The sequence below is a fragment of the Zingiber officinale genome, chromosome 1A (assembly GCF_018446385.1).
Source record: "Zingiber officinale cultivar Zhangliang chromosome 1A, Zo_v1.1, whole genome shotgun sequence".
Classification (NCBI taxonomy): Eukaryota; Viridiplantae; Streptophyta; class Magnoliopsida; order Zingiberales; family Zingiberaceae; genus Zingiber; species Zingiber officinale.
Window position 1 is genome coordinate 141,894,315 of NC_055987.1, and position 17,923 is coordinate 141,912,237.

At 36.0% G+C, this 17,923-nt stretch overlaps 2 protein-coding genes across 2 annotated transcripts; one reads left to right on the top strand and one right to left on the bottom strand.

Moving 5' to 3' along the window:
- Positions 1 to 370: 370 nt before the first annotated feature.
- Positions 371 to 1,476, bottom strand: LOC122010485 (transcription factor RAX2-like). The gene is made up of 3 exons (XM_042567027.1): positions 1,262 to 1,476; positions 1,040 to 1,169; positions 371 to 959 (listed from the first exon to the last, which is right to left on the bottom strand). The coding sequence occupies exons 1-3, from the start codon at positions 1,395 to 1,397 to the stop codon at positions 533 to 535; spliced, it is 693 nt and encodes a 230-aa protein (XP_042422961.1). The 5' UTR covers positions 1,398 to 1,476; the 3' UTR covers positions 371 to 532.
- Positions 1,477 to 1,756: 280 nt separating this feature from the next.
- LOC122036480 (syntaxin-71-like) lies at positions 1,757 to 10,834 on the top strand. The gene is made up of 9 exons (XM_042595812.1): positions 1,757 to 2,032; positions 2,124 to 2,249; positions 4,266 to 4,428; positions 6,917 to 7,002; positions 8,083 to 8,151; positions 8,224 to 8,268; positions 8,365 to 8,427; positions 8,542 to 8,618; positions 10,596 to 10,834. The coding sequence occupies exons 1-9, from the start codon at positions 1,877 to 1,879 to the stop codon at positions 10,609 to 10,611; spliced, it is 801 nt and encodes a 266-aa protein (XP_042451746.1). The 5' UTR covers positions 1,757 to 1,876; the 3' UTR covers positions 10,612 to 10,834.
- Positions 10,835 to 17,923: the final 7,089 nt, after the last annotated feature.

The window sequence follows — 17,923 nt, forward strand, 5'->3', positions numbered from 1 at the left end:
ATAGGCCTATCTGAACAATTAATGGCTAGACTAAATATATAAAGTAGCAAGTGGATTAGGAGGGCTGAAATGTCAGTCTGGAATTGCTAAAGAGTCAAAACCTTGTGATGGGGAATCTTGATGCAGTGAGAAAGGGCTGATGGCTAGCTACCTTCCTGTGCTTCAGCTTTGAAACTGCCATTCCACCATCCATGCATTTCTCATGGCCTCTGAGCGCTATGTCAGCTGCAGGTAAACTAAAAGAGACATGCCCTTACTGACCATGTCTGTACTAAGAAGTCTCCACACCATTCCAATGCACAAGACAAAAAATGACTGATCAAAGCATTAGTTGATAATGATAAGTTTTTTTTTTTTTTTTGGTGATTCATTCCACTGCGCACCAACCAATCCATTTTGCTACGCGAGGATGGAAAGACAAAAGGGAATTAGAACAGAAACTACATTGCTAATTACAAGGATTTCTGGTCCTCTACTTTGTTGTCAGTTCTTTCACGTTCATGGGTAATGGAACTTGTTACAGTTGCGCCCATCATGAAGAGAAAGTGAGGCCCTGATACAGTGTTGTCGTGTCGCCGGGAATTGGATCGCTCTCCTGATAGCCGAAGCCATAGCCGCCGAGGAATAAGGCGCTGGCGTCTCCCAGTCCAAGCGCTGATAGGAACAGCTCGTTCACAGGCGGGGAGACCATTTGCTCGATGAAACTCCTCTCGGGGAATGGCGTCTGGGGATACTGCTGAGGGAGCAACCCGTAGCTGGGTTGAAGAGGGTTGACATTGGCGAAGCTGAACTCGGCGCCGCCAATAACCCCTGTTTTGATGGGCAGGGAGAGGACCGGAGGAGGGGTGGAACTGGAGTTTGCCCTCGCCACGAGCAGCTTCTTCTTGAGCTTGGTGTTCCAGTAGTTCTTCACATCGTTGTCCGTTCTTCCAACCAGCTGGGAAGCGATCACGGACCACCTAATGATTTTGCGAATCAGGGATCGCCAACCTCGAGATCAAATTCTTAGCTGAATCACCCGCAAATGAATCGATCGAACCTGCTTCCGAGACGATCATAGAGAGTGCAAATGATGTTGTCCTCCTCCTCCGTGAAGCCGCCATGCTTGATGTCAGGGCGGAGGTAATTGAGCCACCTTAATCGGCAGCTCTTACCGCACCGCTTGAGGCCTGCATTATTGGCAGGGACCGAAATAGTGAAAAGATCGACGGAGGACAGAAAATGGTACATGTGATATTGACTGAGATGGAACAGTGATGACCTGCTTTCGGGGGCAAAGCGATCCAGTTGCCGCCGGTGCCGTTCTTCTCGATGTAGCTCCTGAGGGCGGCGTCTTCCTCCGGCGACCAGGGCCCCCGCTTCACGTTGGCTTTATCGCAGCACGGAGCTCTCCCCATTGAACAGTGAAGAGCTGCAAATGGATGAAGGAAGAATAGCAGAGCGAGCAGAGGAGCAATGGAGGATGCCTTCCTCTGCGTCGTCTTTAAAAAGGAAGAAAAAGTTGTTCTTATGATAGGGAGCTTGCTCTTCCCGTGAGAAATTATGGACCGTCCGATTGAATCGGCGACCGACACAACACGCGTTGAACGGAGTAGTGTTGAACAGGACTACAGAGTACAATTCAGGAAATTGAGGGGGTTGGAGGCACACTTTCTTATTAATTTTCGAAAGTGGGGGACTTTCTGCGTAAAATTCTACAAGTGTATATTATTATTATTATTATTATTATTATTATTACTGTTTTTAATTTTATTTACTCGTGATTTTGTTTGTTCTCCACCCCGGTCGCATCTCGATTTCCAGGCATCGGGGTCGGAGAACAGCTAGATTTTGTGGCGGGGAAGGGGGAGAGGGGTAGGACGACCAGGGATCAAGGATGAGCGTCATCGATATCCTTACGCGAGTCGACGTAATCTGCAAGAAGTACGAGAAGTACGACGTCGACAAGCTCAACGCCGATAATGTTTCCGGCGACGACGCCTTCGCCCGCCTTTACGCGTCCGTCGAGTCGGACATCGAGTCCGCCCTCCAGGTATCTTCCGTTCCTTCCTCCTTTTTCTTCTTCTCTGGCATTTTTCTAGGGTTTGTTCCGTAGAGGTTGATCTGGCGGTCGCACGGCGCAGAAAGCGGAAGCAGCCTCCAACGAGAAGAATCGGGCGGCAGTTGTGGCGTTGAATGCCGAGATCCGCCGAACAAAGGCGCGGTTGTTGGAGGAGGTCCCGAAACTGCAGAGGTTGGCCGTGAAGAAGGTCTGAAACATTCAATTTCTCTGTTTTTTGTCTTTGGCATATCTTGTGGTTTATGTCGTATTATTTCAGGTAATCGACAGTCTGGCATGATTGACATGTTTGACTGTTCATATATAAGAATCAGTTAGTAAAGCTCCGTATAGCCCTTTGTAGATTTCGCCACCAGATTACAAATAGTCATTGGAACTCTGTTCTTGCTGATGTTGTTCAAAAGATAAAGTTATTCAAGATGTTCATAGGTGGAAATTATGTTAAAAAAATAAATTCTTTGTCACTGGGCAATAGCACATTACAAGATAAATGCAGTAGAAAATGGACCTGTTAAGCTACACAGGAAAAGGTTGTCTCACTGCAGGATTATGGTTCCAATTATTTTTTCCAAGATGTGTTTGGATGAACTAAATATTTTTGTATTCTTCATCTATCATTTCATGCTCGTTTTGGACACCTACCACTTATACTTTGAGTCTGACATCAACTTAATCGATCACATGTAATAGTTTCATAAACAATTTGCCAAAAATTTGAAATGGAGTGACAAGGATCTAAATGGTTGTCTAAACGTATGAATGTATATTTTTTATTTTTTACTTTTTCCGGAAGATTCTAGATGTTCAAATTGTATTTTGGGTTAATTGCTGTGATGATATGTATTATGCATAAAATGGTTGTATCTTTAGTTGAAACTTGAAAGTTCTTGAATTAGGGACTCAATTTTCCTTAACCAGTGGGTGTAATTATGCCGATGGGGACACTATAAGGGAATTTAGACATTTAACTATATGAATGTCTCACAATTTGTCTCACTGATATTTTTTTGAAAATACTTATTATCATGAATATATCCAAATAGCATTCTTTAAAATTTCAGAAATTTATATATAATAGGATCATTGCTTGCATCCAATCCATGTATTTCTATTATTCAAGAGCAATTTGGTGTATTTTCTATAAAATGTATAATGAGAGAAAATAGGTTAAAGTGGTATGAACATGTTCAATGACAACCAATAGAATATATAATTATAAATTATATCTATTTCAGTATAAGATACAAAAAAATAGAGGGAGACTAAAGAAAATATTAATCAATGTAATAAAATATGATTTGATAGATTTTAATATTGTTAGTGATATTACCTTGCATAGAATTCAATGTAGGGATAAGATTCATGTAGCCAAACTTAAATAGTTGGGGCAAAGACAGTTTGATGAATGATGATGTGATTTATGTTCTATGCCTTTATGAGATATTATGTGTTGATCTAAACTTATATAGAATCAATGTGTGTTCTATGTTCTATGGCTTATTTTATGAAATATTACTTGTTGATATAAACTTATATAGAATCATTGTGTTTTGTGTTCTATGAAATATTAGTGTTGAAACTGATAAACAAGACATGTAATTTATACATATTGTGTTGGAGACACACACACATCCGAATGTTATCTAAATCATATATCCTAGTAGACTATAAACTATATATTTTCATGATATTTCTATTGGAAACTATTCATAAACTGTAAAAAAAAGGCATGTTTAAATAATTAGCGAGAAACTATTTTTGTAGGTTGAGATGGGTAATTTAATTTGAGTTATTTATTTTCAGAAATTCCAATGATATGAAGAAGCATGTGGCTCATAAGTGGTAAATATTAGATGCCAAATTTTGATATGGACATATGTCCTGTATAAAATTTTTTATGAGGCCATAATTGAAATTCTTATTTCTTTTTTTATTTTTCCTTTCAAGAAGGTAAATCACCATATTTTTACAGTTAATAATGATTAAACTACATGCCCCAATGTTTTAATGACAACTTGTCTTTCCATACAATACCAATGCATTATTTGCACATTGGTGTTGGCTTTCTTAAAGTTTGGCAAAATTTTTGTCTTTCATGATTGTAACTGTTATGCACAACCATTAATCTGTATGGACATAATCATGAAATAGACGACTATTTTTTTATTGTTGTTGAATTTGGTGTTTTGACTATTTTCTGGTCTAGGTAAAAGGGCTCTCAAAGGAAGAAATTGCTACACGGAGCGACTTGGTATCAGCTCTACCGGACAGGATTCAGTCAATTCCAGATGGGAGCACGAATGGTGCAAAAGCTGGTGGCTGGACAGCTTCTGGTTCTCGCACAGATATTAGATTTGACTCTACTTCAGGTATCAAGATCACATTGTGTGCATTTATTAGATTGTTATAAGAATAATCTATGAAAGGTGTTAAATTAGAGATTGTTGATCTGATCTAAACTGTGGATGTGCATTTAACCATTCTAATACTAAATTATCAGTGGAGAGTTCAAATTTGTTTGTGTTTGCATTTATGCTTCTTTTTTTCTAGGCCATACAACTCAGAGAAGCATTTTCTAGAATGAGGTAGTTTACAATTTATGAGCTCCTTCATGTAATCACGGAAAGTGTTCTACTTTGTTTTTTGGTTCTAGTCTTAACCAATTCAAGCCGGTAGAACTCACTGTTCAATACTGAGATTGCCATGACTTTCAAGCAATGTTGGAAATGGCGGTAGGCAGTGGCCGTGCAGTTAGTGGTCGGCTATCGCCGCGGCTACCTAGATAGTTTGAATTTTGTTTACTATTTTTATACATAATTCAATAATATATTAACTAGTTGATAAAAAATTATTTAAAAGATCAAAAATAAAAAAAAAATACTATAAAATATATTGACTAAAAATAAAAAAAATTAATCTAAATATTTTTTTTAAAAAATAAATACTAATATTTTTTAAAATATATATATTAAATTTCTAGGATAATTTTATTGAGTTTTAATTAAGCCTATTTAAATTATCTCAATCATGATTAAAATTATTAATATAATGTTTCGATTAAATCTTAAGTTCAAAAAAAAACTATTCTATTCGGCGAATGACTTCAATGTTTTGGCATTGGATGCGTCGTCGGGTCTAGACACATTGCCTAAGCCCGGCGACCAGTCTGGACCCGTCGCCCAAGCCTGGTGATGAGTCTAGACTTGTCGCCAGAGCCCGATGAGGAGTCCAGACCCGTCGGTCGAGCCTGGTGACGCTTCCATACGTGTCACGTCGCCCGAGTCCGGTGATGCGTCCGGACGAGTCACCCGAGTCCAAATCAGAAACACTTTACCACAGTCTAAACACAAGGTGATGTCGTTGAAGGCGGTGCGGTTGAGGTTTGCCTCCCGACTAGGCGGCGCCTAGGCGGTTGCCTCAACCGCCATTTAGAACATTGTGTTCAAGTTAGCCAAGGGCAGAGCCATGTTTATGGCTACCCGAGCTGTAGCCCAGGGGTCCAATGGGGATGAGAAGGAGATTTATGTGAGAGGAAGGAAAAAAAGCGTCGGAAAGAGGAGGCTAGCCCGGGGTGACAACGTCTGCACGGTGCACATGGCCCACATTCCGAGTGGATCACTCGGGCCGGCTCCGCCAGTTAGCCAAATAACAAGTATTACTTTACTGCTGACTGCTAAGTGACCTCAATAATGCATTTCCAATTCATATTAATTTGTGGGTTTGAAAGCACACCCTTTTTCTTTGGATTCTAGTAGAGGTCATTGAAGAAAGAAAGTAGAATTTCCAAATTGTCATGCCCATGGCAGGAATTCTGGTTGGAGATCTTTTCTAATTAGCTATGAATTTTTCATTGGAACCAACCTTTCTCATTCATAATAGCCAAGTTGATTGATTGATTTCTTGATGAAAATTCAACTAGCATACCTTATCCGTTTGGTTTTGATTCAACTAAAGGGATTAACAGGAAATTGCCTTCTCTGCATTTAGTATATGAAACCTTGTTCAATTCAACCTATGAAATGGGAAATGTAATTTTCTTTGGTTTCATTCCATTCAATTGGATAGTTTTGCAGACATTGTTTACCATGACTTTGACATAGTTCTGTAATTGGATTTCATAAGGATGTGTTTGGTATATTCTCCAGTTTGACTTGTATTTATTGTATGAGAACTAGGCTACTTATTAAAAATCTCATAAAATTTGCTAGTTTGGTGTTTTATGCCACTTGGTAGAACATGAAGGTTTGCTGTAGTGCATGCTAGTTTATCAATGTTCCAAGATGTTTCATTTTCTACTGGGCATCTTCATGGTTCTAGGAATTCACAACTACTCCATTTCTGTAAAATGCACTTTTGATTGATGGCTGCACCTACATGGTCTATATGCTACTTCTAATAAGGTTTCAGAGATTCAAAAAATTACAAAAAGAGTGTTCTACATTATATTCCTATCAAATTTTGATGTATTGTTGAGCTCAAGTTAAATTAATAACCTGTAGCTTAACGTACTGCCAAGTATACTGATATATCCACACATGCATGATTGTCCTCCAAAGTAGTATTCTCATTCACCAGTGCGAAAGAAATTTATTGTTCAATATGTTTGCTATAACCTGTTCAAATGAATTTAACCAAAAAGGGACAAACCGAGAAGTAGAGAAGCACAGTCATTGAGTTAATTATTTCTATTTTCTACTTGCTTTGATTGTATGCCTCTGGAGATGGAAATCCTTTCAACTACTTTCATTTTTTACAATGAAATGCATGTTATTTGAATAGTTCTCACATCAAGATTTATCATTGCTACTTTTCTTGTAAAATTAATCATGACCATATCATGTATTTAATTTGATCCAGATGGAAGATTCGACAGTGAGTACTTTCAGCAGACTGAAGAGTCAAACCAATATCGGCAAGAGTATGAGATGCGCAAAATGAAACAAGTGATTCATCTTTCATTTCTCTTCTTCCTTTATATTTGGAAATATTTGTGTGCATGTGGAAGTGAATGATAAGGGTGGCAACTGACATCTAGTCCTTTTTTGTGTGGTTCAAATTGCTAAGCTTTACCAGTGATGGCTTATTCTCATGATTATTGGTGCTACTATTTTCTTCCATGAATAATTTCTTTAGTTTATTAAATAGGTTAGTTTGTGTCACCCATATAGAAGCTTTCTTAGGCGAACATGTGTTCTCACCTGAAAAACAGGCTATAGATATCATATGCAACTTAGATTGCTTGTTCTTTAAACTGCCATCATCTTCTCCTTCAAACTGCAAACTTTCATCTTTAGATGTTTTATCCATCCTGGATATTTTGGATCGTTTTAAGATGTTCAGAGAATTATTCCGCAATAAAGAATATGGGTATCGGTGTGTGCCGTCAGGAACACAAGGTAGATGTGTGTTTTTGTTCAGACATGGTCAATTAGTTCTTGTTGATGAGCCAAATATCTTCTCAGCGACTGAACATTTAGTATAAAAAATTGGACACAAGCCGTGGTGTCCTGAAATGTATGTGGTTTGCTATTTTATTTGGCATTTCATTCCTTCTTTTGTTGTTTGCTGAGTCTTCTTACCTGTGTGTAGTATTAGTATTTTATCTCATTAGTACATTTCATTTTATTGCAATGCTTATAGATTGAGAATTACACTCTACTCTGTTTGTCATACGTTTTTTGTGTCACTTCCTTGAATCTGTGTAAAATGAACTGTGTTTCAAGAAAAATAAATTTCTTTTGTTTCCAAATTAATTTCATGCACTTTCAATAGCAACTGGTACGATATTGAACTAGTTCAGGATATTGTACAAATTTCTATTGTAATCCCTTGTATGAGCATCTTGATTTTTTTAAATTTTGGTCCTCAGTTATGTTGTATTTGCTAATTAATTATCTATCAGGTGCCGCGATGATTTTGGTGAGATTACAAACTATACTACTAGTTTTCTCTTAGTCAGTGGTGGTTTTATTATAATAATTATTGCTTCAGATTCATGGGATGACAGGAGATCTATTTTTCAGGATCAAGGTTTGGATGTTATATCTGAAGGACTGGATACACTTAAAAACATGGCACACGACATGAATGAAGTGAGTTTTTATTCTGACTATTCAAAAAGAAAAAAAAAAAAAAGCTTTATACTGATTCTATTGTATTAACAGGAATTGGACAGGCAAGTACCTTTGATGGATGAAATTGACGCGAAGGTTGTTTTTTTTTCTTCAAATGCATTTTTTCCTTTTCATTAAAAAAAAATGAGATATTTGGGTTTTGGTTGATTTACTGGTGAGATTGGACCCTAGGTGGACAAGGCTACTTCTGACTTGAAGAATACCAATGTCAGGCTTAAGCAGACTGTTAATCAGGTTCCTTCTAATTCTAGTTTGAATAAACATTATCTATACTTCACAAGAGATTTTTATTCCACAACCTGTAGCTAAGAATTTCTAACAAATAATTGTGGTTTTTTCATTTTTCAGCTTAGATCCAGTCGCAACTTTTGCATTGATATAATCTTGCTGTGTATTATTCTTGGTATTGCTGCGTATCTGTACAAGTAAGTTCCACTTCTAATCTGCAGTTTGACAGTCATATTTATGGTCGGTTGTCTAATTTAGTTTCCATCTTGAATCTGATTTCAAAAATAAATTAATTGATGTAAGCAATACTATGGTTGTGCATATTGTGGGGTTTTTTTAATATCAGAAATGGAATTATGCCAAACCAAAGTGACACAAACTTTTCCAATCAAAATAGAAGATGAAAAGGTACAATTTTACATAGAAAGTGTAATATCTCGAAGTATAAAAACTAGAATTTAAAATTTGATCATTTGTATAATTTGAACTTATGAACTTTCTTGTATGCTGTATAGAAAATTTTCATCCTTATAATCTATTTTTCTCATTAAATTTAGTTTGGCTTGAAGAAATTTGATAAAATGATCCCTTGGAAAAGAAGAGTTGTCATTTTGATAAATGATCCTAGATCCTTGATCCTGTCTGGAATCGAGGAGGATGGTGCGTTGGATAGGTGTCTTCGCTGTTGACCAAAAAAGACTTTAGATAGGTGTGACATGGTGTTGCGAGCGAATTTGCGTACCAAGGGAAAGAACTAGAAGCAAAAAACAAAGGGTCAGGAAGGGGTCTTAGCGTAAACACTTAGATGCTCAAGTCAGGCAAAGGCAAACGATGGTGGAGAAGACGAAGAACATTAACTACAAACAATGAACTGTGATAGTGATGCCTCGCGTACCTATCACGATGCCTCGCGTACCTATGCTTGTAGATGGATAAGTGTTACTTTTCCTCGTACGAATCTCGATGCATTACTAAAATATGGCCAGCCATTATGACATTCTGACACCTTTCTTGAAATAGGCCTACAATTCTTGCACCTTCAAGATAAAAGCTTCCGGTGTACAACTTGCACGGGGAATATTCCCCTGATTCCCCGACGATGGTTACGTAAAACGTCAAAAAGGAATATTGAGCTGGCGAGCCATTAATGTACTGGGATGATAGGCCGGCTATGTCTCCTCCATCGTCCGATCGGACCTTGCACGTGGAGGGGATCTGCTTGGCTTGGCTAAGGGATGTAGATCACCTTGAGAACTCAGCCTCTTTGAGGACTCGGTTCGGCCTCTTTGAAGACTCGGCTCAACCTCTTTGGGGACTCGACTTGACTTCATTGAGGACTCGGAGTCCAGTCCGATCGGTCGAAAGGTCTGATTGGCTAGATCGCTCGATTGAGTCATGCGACCGTGTGCATCTGAATGTTGTCTCCTTGATTTTGACTACCATATTAACTAGCTTTCTGGACTCCGATCCTAATTTCAGAAGCCCTACCTTACTGACTGCACCATATCAATCCTTATTCACTCAACATTTTTTAGCATGGCTCACAAGAAGATAAAACTAAGTAATTAGACAATTGGACGTGAATACTGTAATTAAATCAAAGGGTCTGTATTGGTTCCAACCTTAAGTGATATGCAATACTGGTAGACTATTCGGCCATGTGAATTGGTTGAAACAATAAACCTTATGTTGGTTTATTTGTCTCTAAAGATTAGCTCTCTGATCCCCAAACTTGGGATCAAGTTAAAAAGTAGCTTGTGTTAGTGGTCTGTTTCTCTATTTACTAATAACTTATTACATTCTGGTTTTTACAACTTTTTTTTCAGTCCATTTGCAATTGTAATATTCAGACATCGAAATGCTCCTATGGAATTTGTTATTGCGCAGTAGAGTACAAGCATCAACATTGCCATTGTATGTTGCTGGTATCCGCTAGAAGTGTAGGTTAGGGATATGGTTGGAGTTGGGAGGAATCAAAGTTTTATTGCTATTAATTGCTATAGATGCCTTAAGAATCACAGTTACATGCGATCCAGGAATAGGAAACAGGATAAATGATTTAGCTCCTGCTTGGTTTGCCCTTTCTCATCTCATGATAATCATGAGCTTTCTTAAGAATCATGTGATTTAGCTCCTGCTTGGAAGCCTAACTAATTTGTTCTTTTCCTATGCAGCGTTCTAAAGAAATGAGATGCATATGAGACTATCAATCTCCCATCTGATTGCGCATTTGTATTTCTTCATGGAGGAAAATGTTTGTGTTCGCGTATTGCGTTGCTTCTTCTTTCTAATATTTTTTATCTCGAGTTTATTGCACTTTTGTTGTATTGCTACACAAAAACTGAGCTACATTGCATTTCCTGCTGACTGAGTGTGTAATTATTATATTTATAGTACGCTACTGTATGTGACATGTGTCCAGGCATCTCAACCCTTGCTTTTTTTAGTATATTTTTTTTTTATTTTTTAAAATCTTATTTTTTTTTAAATATTAACTTTAAATATTATATTTCAAATTTTAAATTTCAAACCTAAAAATAATTAGGTACCATAAATATTATATCCTAGACATTAAATGTTATATCCTAAATACTAAACACAGTTTAAAAAAATAATAATTGCACACCTTTTTTATATGACCGAATAACAATATATGCAATACTGTGCAATTATTATTTTTTTAAACTGTGTTTAGTATTTAGGATATAACATTTAATGTCTAGATATAATATTTATGGTACCTAATTATTTTTAGGTTTGAAATTTAAAATTTGAAATATAATATTTAAAGTTAATATTTAAAAAAAATTAAGATTTTAAAAAATAAAAAAAATATACTACGCGCGTAGGATATATTTTTGATATCCTACGCGCTTATACAGTGTGTGACTGTGCGCACGTAGGATTCAACTGGTTTTAGTTTTTTTTATTTGTTTTTAATTTTTGAATTAAAATATTTTTTAAAAATTTTATTTATAAGGTTCAAACTTTGGGTTATAGTATCAAAGTTAATTTTTTTTAGATCTTATCTCTATGGTTTAGGCTTTGGGTTATAGTATCAAAACTATTTAGGATTCAGGCTTTGGGTTATAATATCAAAGTTATTTTTTTTTTTAGATTTTACCTCTAGGGTTCAGGCTTTGGGTTATAGTATCAAAGTTGTTTTTTTAGATTTTACCTCTAGGATTCAGGCTTTGGGTTATAGTATCAAAATTATTTTGTTGTTTAGATTTTACTTCTGGGGTTCAGGTTTCTCAATTAGATTATAGTGTTTGGTTTTTTAAAAAAATTAAAATAAAATTAATTTAAGTATTTATTGAGTATAATAATATGTTGATGGGATATATTAATGTATTAGAAATTTATATAAGGAAATGTTAATTTTTAAATTTAAAATAAAAAAATTTAAAAAAATCAAAGCTTGATTTCCTGCGCGACGCGCACAGTCACGCACTGTGCGCATCACGCAGAAGATCAAGACTCTATATATATATATATATCCAAATTCTTTAAATGTCTTCTTAAATTATTTTTTAAAAATAATTAATCAGGTTGGATAATTTTAGATAAATCGAAAAGTACATATGGCTGATGATCCAAAAGCCTAGTATCATATAATTGTATGTCTTATTTGAAGGGAAATTTTTAATAAATATACAGTACTTATGAATTGAACTGTGGGTACTTGGGAGACAAATAATAAGGATGCGTTTGGTTCAAGTTATTATGTATAATTTTGGTTATGTGATTATCAGGTAATCACATAACCAAGGTTATGGGAGAATAAAATATAATCTTAACCTTGTTTGGTTCAATTAGGTAATGATATAATTTAACTTGATATTTACTATATTATATTTACTATATTACCCCTGGTTTAATTATATGATTATTATTATTATTTTGTTTTGCCATCTGTATGCATTTATTATCAATGTTATACATTTAGATCAATTAGATTTCGTTCAAAATCTTTTATTTTCTTAATATTAAGCATTTATATAAAATCTAAGATAATAAGGAAAAATATTAACTCTCACTATGATATTATATCACTCAAAATAAAATCCGAAAATATATTAAAAATAAAATTAGGTATCGGCGGCCACGGACGGCGCCGTGGTCGGCGGAGAAGGGGAGCATGTAGTGGAAAAGCGGCCAGATGTTGGCCTTGCAGAAGCCTTGGTAGAACTGGTCATGGAGATCCGGCGGCTCGAACGCAGGCACACACTTGAATCGCTCAAGCAGCGTCTGCGCGACGTCTTCCTGCTCGTGTGCCTCCACATCGACCCTCAGGGAGCCGACATAGAGCACCTCCATGTCCTCCGACAGCCCGTCCTTGAGCTGGAGCAGCAGCGAGTCATCATCCCACCCGAAGGACCACCCGCGTCCATCCGGCCGCCGCCGGGCGCGCACCGACAACTGGTTCGCCACGATGATGATCCGCTCCTACACGGGCGACGACTGCACGTCCGACGCCACGCCGCTGGCCCGCTCCTCCTCCTCCTGCAGGTCTGCCAGCGTCCTCGGAACCGTCATCACCCGCGGCATCCACCGCGCCGCCCACTCCCCGCCCATCCCCAACGCTGCGAAGTTCCCCGACGCCAGATCCAGAAGGTTCACATACGATCTCGACATCATCTTTCCTAAAGAACAAAACACCCCAAATCAAAATCAACTCCGCACTCGCCCGATCGAATAAACAAGAATCCTTTCCAGGAACCAATGCAAGGACAGAAACCAATCAACTAAGCGTACAATCCGTCTAAGATATGAATCGGAGACGAAGAAGGAAAAGAAGATCAAGAAGGAAATGGCGCTCCCGATCGCAGCTGTGGCGGCGTCGAGACGAGCAAGGTTTTGTGATTCGAAGGGTAATTTTGGAAAAAAATATTGATAACCCTGGAATCGTAGAAAACCTAAGATTTCCAAGGTTTTGTGATTCTTGGTTCTATTCCCTAATTGCTGATGTGGCGAGATGTTGCATCACCAAGAATCATCAATTATTTAAACCAAACAAGATTATCGTTGATAACCAACTAGTTATCAACGATAACCCTGAACCAAACACGCACTTATTGTTATATCATAGCTGGGGGCCTTTTTAAATTAGGTAAGGGTCAAGGTTTGCTTGATAATTTATTGTTGATTATATCATTATTTTATTATTTATTATCTTACTATTTTATTAAAAATCTAGATCCTTTACTAACTAACTTTCAATTAATTCGGTAAAGCCTAAAATTAATTTTTTTTTTCTTTTACACTGAAAATGATTTTAAGTTTTATTAGTAATTTCTGTAGGGCTCGGTTGGCGGACAAGAGAGAAGTGAATTGTCCTATTAAGAAATTTAATACTTTCTTTTGCTTTCTCGTTTTAGCAAAGACAACATGTTAATCAAAATAAACATAAAAAAGAATAGTCAGCAACAAGACTGATTTATTTGGTTTGTGATCAAAAAATTACTGGTCCAAAACTTTGAAAGCTTCATTGAAAATCTCCTTCTGCGGAGTAGCTTCTTACAACAATTAAGCACATAAAAAGACTATAAAGGCAATAAACTAAATTTGGAAGTTTAAATTGAAATGTTGTATTGAATCTCGAACCTCAAGCCTCCTTTTATAGTTTCACAGATCAAAGTGATCGTTTACAGATGTGGCAGATCCCAGGTGCCTGGACCCTCCGGGCGTCCCTAGCTGGTCGCCTCAATCTGCTTTGCAACAGCTAAGTGATAAGTCATTTATCCACTCTCGGGCGTCCGAATTGCTGTTGATGTGCACTCGAAAGTGATCCACTGCAACAACTCTGCGACGAGGTGCCTGTTTGGCACCAAGGTGGTCTGGGCACTCGGACCCTCTCCAGGTGTTTGGACAAGGTCAACTCAAAGTTGACTTTGTCCGACTTCGTCTCCGATCGCTTGGGTAATTCTTCGGCCATCTAGAGTTGAGTTCACCCGAATCCAACTCTAACCTTCTCTCCTCGAGCAGTTTTCCGCTCTGACTTCTCGTCCATTGGAAGCACCGCGCACGTCCTTCTCGTCCATCGGTGTACTCTTCTGTAACACCTCGTCCTTCAGATGCACCGAGCTCATCGACTCACTTCTCGTGCCATCCTTTTAGTTAGCTGCATCTTCCGCTCGAATTTTTGTGTTCCTAAGTTTATACACACTTAGACACAAGAAGCAAATGCAACATGACCTAACTTAACTCGGTTGATCATATCAAAATTTATCCAAGGTACTTATAATATCTCCCTTTTTAATTTGCATCACCCTCAAATTAAGTTATAGTAATAAAAACAAGCTAACATAAGTAAATTTTGATTGTACAATGTACTACAAAATTTTTGCAATTATAAGTAAGCAAATTTGAAAATTTTAATAGATCTCCCCCTAAACATAATTCTCTTTTTTTTTATCACATAAAAAAATTATGGGTATATATATGTAAAAAAAATCTTTAAATTTTTTTTTAAGGATTTCTAAACCAATTACTAGTTTGAGGAAAATTTTTGAAGAATAATTTTTTGAATATCCAAATTTTTAAAATTTGAACAACTAGATTTTATGGAAAAAAATAATTTAAAAATAAATTTTATATTTCAAAAAAAAATACTACAAAGTTTCATGGTGGTCAAACAAAAACCAATAGTTTAGTTAAAATAATTTTATGACAAACAAATAGTTATTTTGACCAGTATGAATTATTTAATCAAAAATAAAAATTTTCAAAGTTAAATGCTTTACAAATAGAATCTGATATCTAAAAGTTACGATAATTTTTCAAATATGTAAAATTTAATTTTTATCCACGAAAAAATTAAAGTTTTCAAAAATAATATCTAGATCATTTTTAATTACTATAACATTATTTTTGATAAATAATTCAAAATAAATTGGTCAAAAAAATTTCCGTAATAGAGAATATAATATTTTATCATAAAATATTAAATTTGTACAAAAATAACTCATGAAATATTTTTAATTTTTAAAATATGATTTTTGTTAAAAATTTATAAAAAATTATTTAATGGTAAAAAAATTCTGAAAATTTTTTTCTTTTGATAAATAACCTATTTCTTTTTTATAGAAAAATTAAAATATAATTAATTTCTAACAAAAGGTTTATGAAATTTATTTGATAAAATTTACTATCAGGAAATTTTAAGCATGCAAAAAATTAAGGCAAGTTAAAATTAAAATATGCATAAATATTTAAACTAAGTATAATTGAGGATTCCCAAAAAAGTTCCTACCAACTGGATTAACAAGATATTTTTTGAAAATATATTTTTGTGATACTTTTATAATTTGACTGATATCTGAAATACTAATTTAATCCTTGATAATTTTAAACATGTGAATATGCATCACCTTTTTGTAATTGTTCTAATTTTTTTTTAACTTAACATTTTCAATTTCGAATTTATCGAATTCTTCTAGAGGGCATGTTTTAGCTAAAACTACTCTTAGTTCTAGTTTTTTTTTTTTTCATTTGTTCATTTTTTGTTTTAAGCTTACATAAAGACTTAGACATTGGTTTTATGCCTGAATACAATTGATCAGGAGGTAGAAGATATACCTCACTTATCATATAAAATCTGAAGCTCGATTCTCCCCCTGCATTGTTGTTGTCTTCTGATTAGCTCCCCTTTCATCGATGCTTACTTCTAAGATACTTGATTCTTCGTGACTTGCATGTCATCAGTATCAGTCTAGAGTAAGCTTCTATCTTGGATTCTAATGAAGAGCTTTCATCCCAGGTAGTCTTGAGATTCTTATGCTTGAGTCACCTTGGCTCTTTGTCTTTCTCCTTCTTGAGCTTTAGGTAGTCATCCTTGATGTGCCTTTCTTTCTGACAATTGTAGTATTGAACCTTTCTTTTGCTCCTTCGATTTTTCTTGGCCTGCATCTCACTAAATTTGTTAGATTTAAAAAACTTTTGAAACTTTCTTACCATATATGTTTCTTAATTTTTGTTAGGGATGAGTCTGACTCTAGTTCATCCTTCTTATTGGCTCTCAGTGCCAAGTTATGATTTACCTCCATTTCTTTTGTCACTCCTGCACATCTAGATTCATGTAATTCAAACGTTAAAAAAAGTTCTTCTAAAGTACTTACCTCCAAGTCTTTAGAGATGTAATATGCATATACTAAGGTTGACCACTCCATTGTCCTCGGGAAGCGTTGAGCACATATTGGATTGCATCTCAATTTGTTACTGCTTCTCCGAGGTTTTTGAGTTGGATGATTAGTTCCTTGATCTTCGCATGGAGTTGGGTCACCTTCTCTTCCTTGTTCATCCGAAGGTTTATTAGTTGATTTCTGAGGATGCTCCTTCTCACTAGCTTTGCTTCTGAGGTGACTTCATGGAGCTCCAAGAATTTCTCCTAAAGTTCTTTGGCTGAGGTGTAGCATTCGATGCAGTTGACCTCTTGAGATGGCAGAACACTAAGCAGATAGAATTATGTCTTTCCGTTTGCCACAGAGTCACTCTATTCTTTCTTGTTCCAGAGTTGTTCTTTCTTCATCTCTCCATACTGATCTCTGGGTTCTACAAAATCATATTTAATAATTAACAACATTTCAAAATCTATTTTAAAAAATACCTCCATCTTTTTCTTCCATATCACAAAGTCTCTCTCAAACTTCGGTGGATGAATACTAGCTCTGGCCATTTCTTATGTTGTAGACGACGATTAGTCCTTCTAAAGAGTTCTTGCTCTAATACTACTTATAGGTCCTAGTTAGTTAGCAAGTGGGGCTAAATTACCCTATTAATAAATTTAAAACTTTCTTTTACTTTCTCATTTTAGCAAATAAAACACAGGTTAGTTGATCAAAAGTTAATCAAAATAAACATAAAAAGAATAGTAAGATACAAGACCGATTTACTTGGTATAATAAGAAGATTGCTAGTCTAAGACTTTGAAGACTCCATTGAAAATCTCCTTCAGCGGAGTAGCCTCTTACAACAATTAAGTATAAAAAAAAGACTATAAAAGCAGTAAACAGAATTTGGAAGTTTAAATTCAAGTGTTGAATTGAATCTCAAGCCCCAAGCCTCCTTTTATAGTTTCACTGGTCAAAGTGACCATTTTCTAACTTGGCAGATCCTGGGCACCCAGACCCTGTCTGGGTCCCCCGGCTGGTCACCTCAATCCGCTTTGTAACGGCTAAGCGATAAGTCATTTATCCACTCCTAGGCGTTCAGACTAGTTTGGACGCTCGGATCACTGTTGACGTGGACCCTAAAGTGATCTGCAGCAACGAATGTAAAATACTGAAAAATGATGAATAATAAGGGAATTTTCCAGAATTTTTAGAAAACTTTCGAGAATTTTTCGGATCTCGTATGGACGAGTTAACGGGGATAAAAATGGGGCCCGGGAAAGCCTGTTTAGGCTACCCATTTAAGCGAGAAAATGTTTATTTTCTTAATTTCTTTTTCTTTTCTTTTATTTTATTTTCTTTAATTTCCTTCTTCCCTTTCCTCCCCCTCG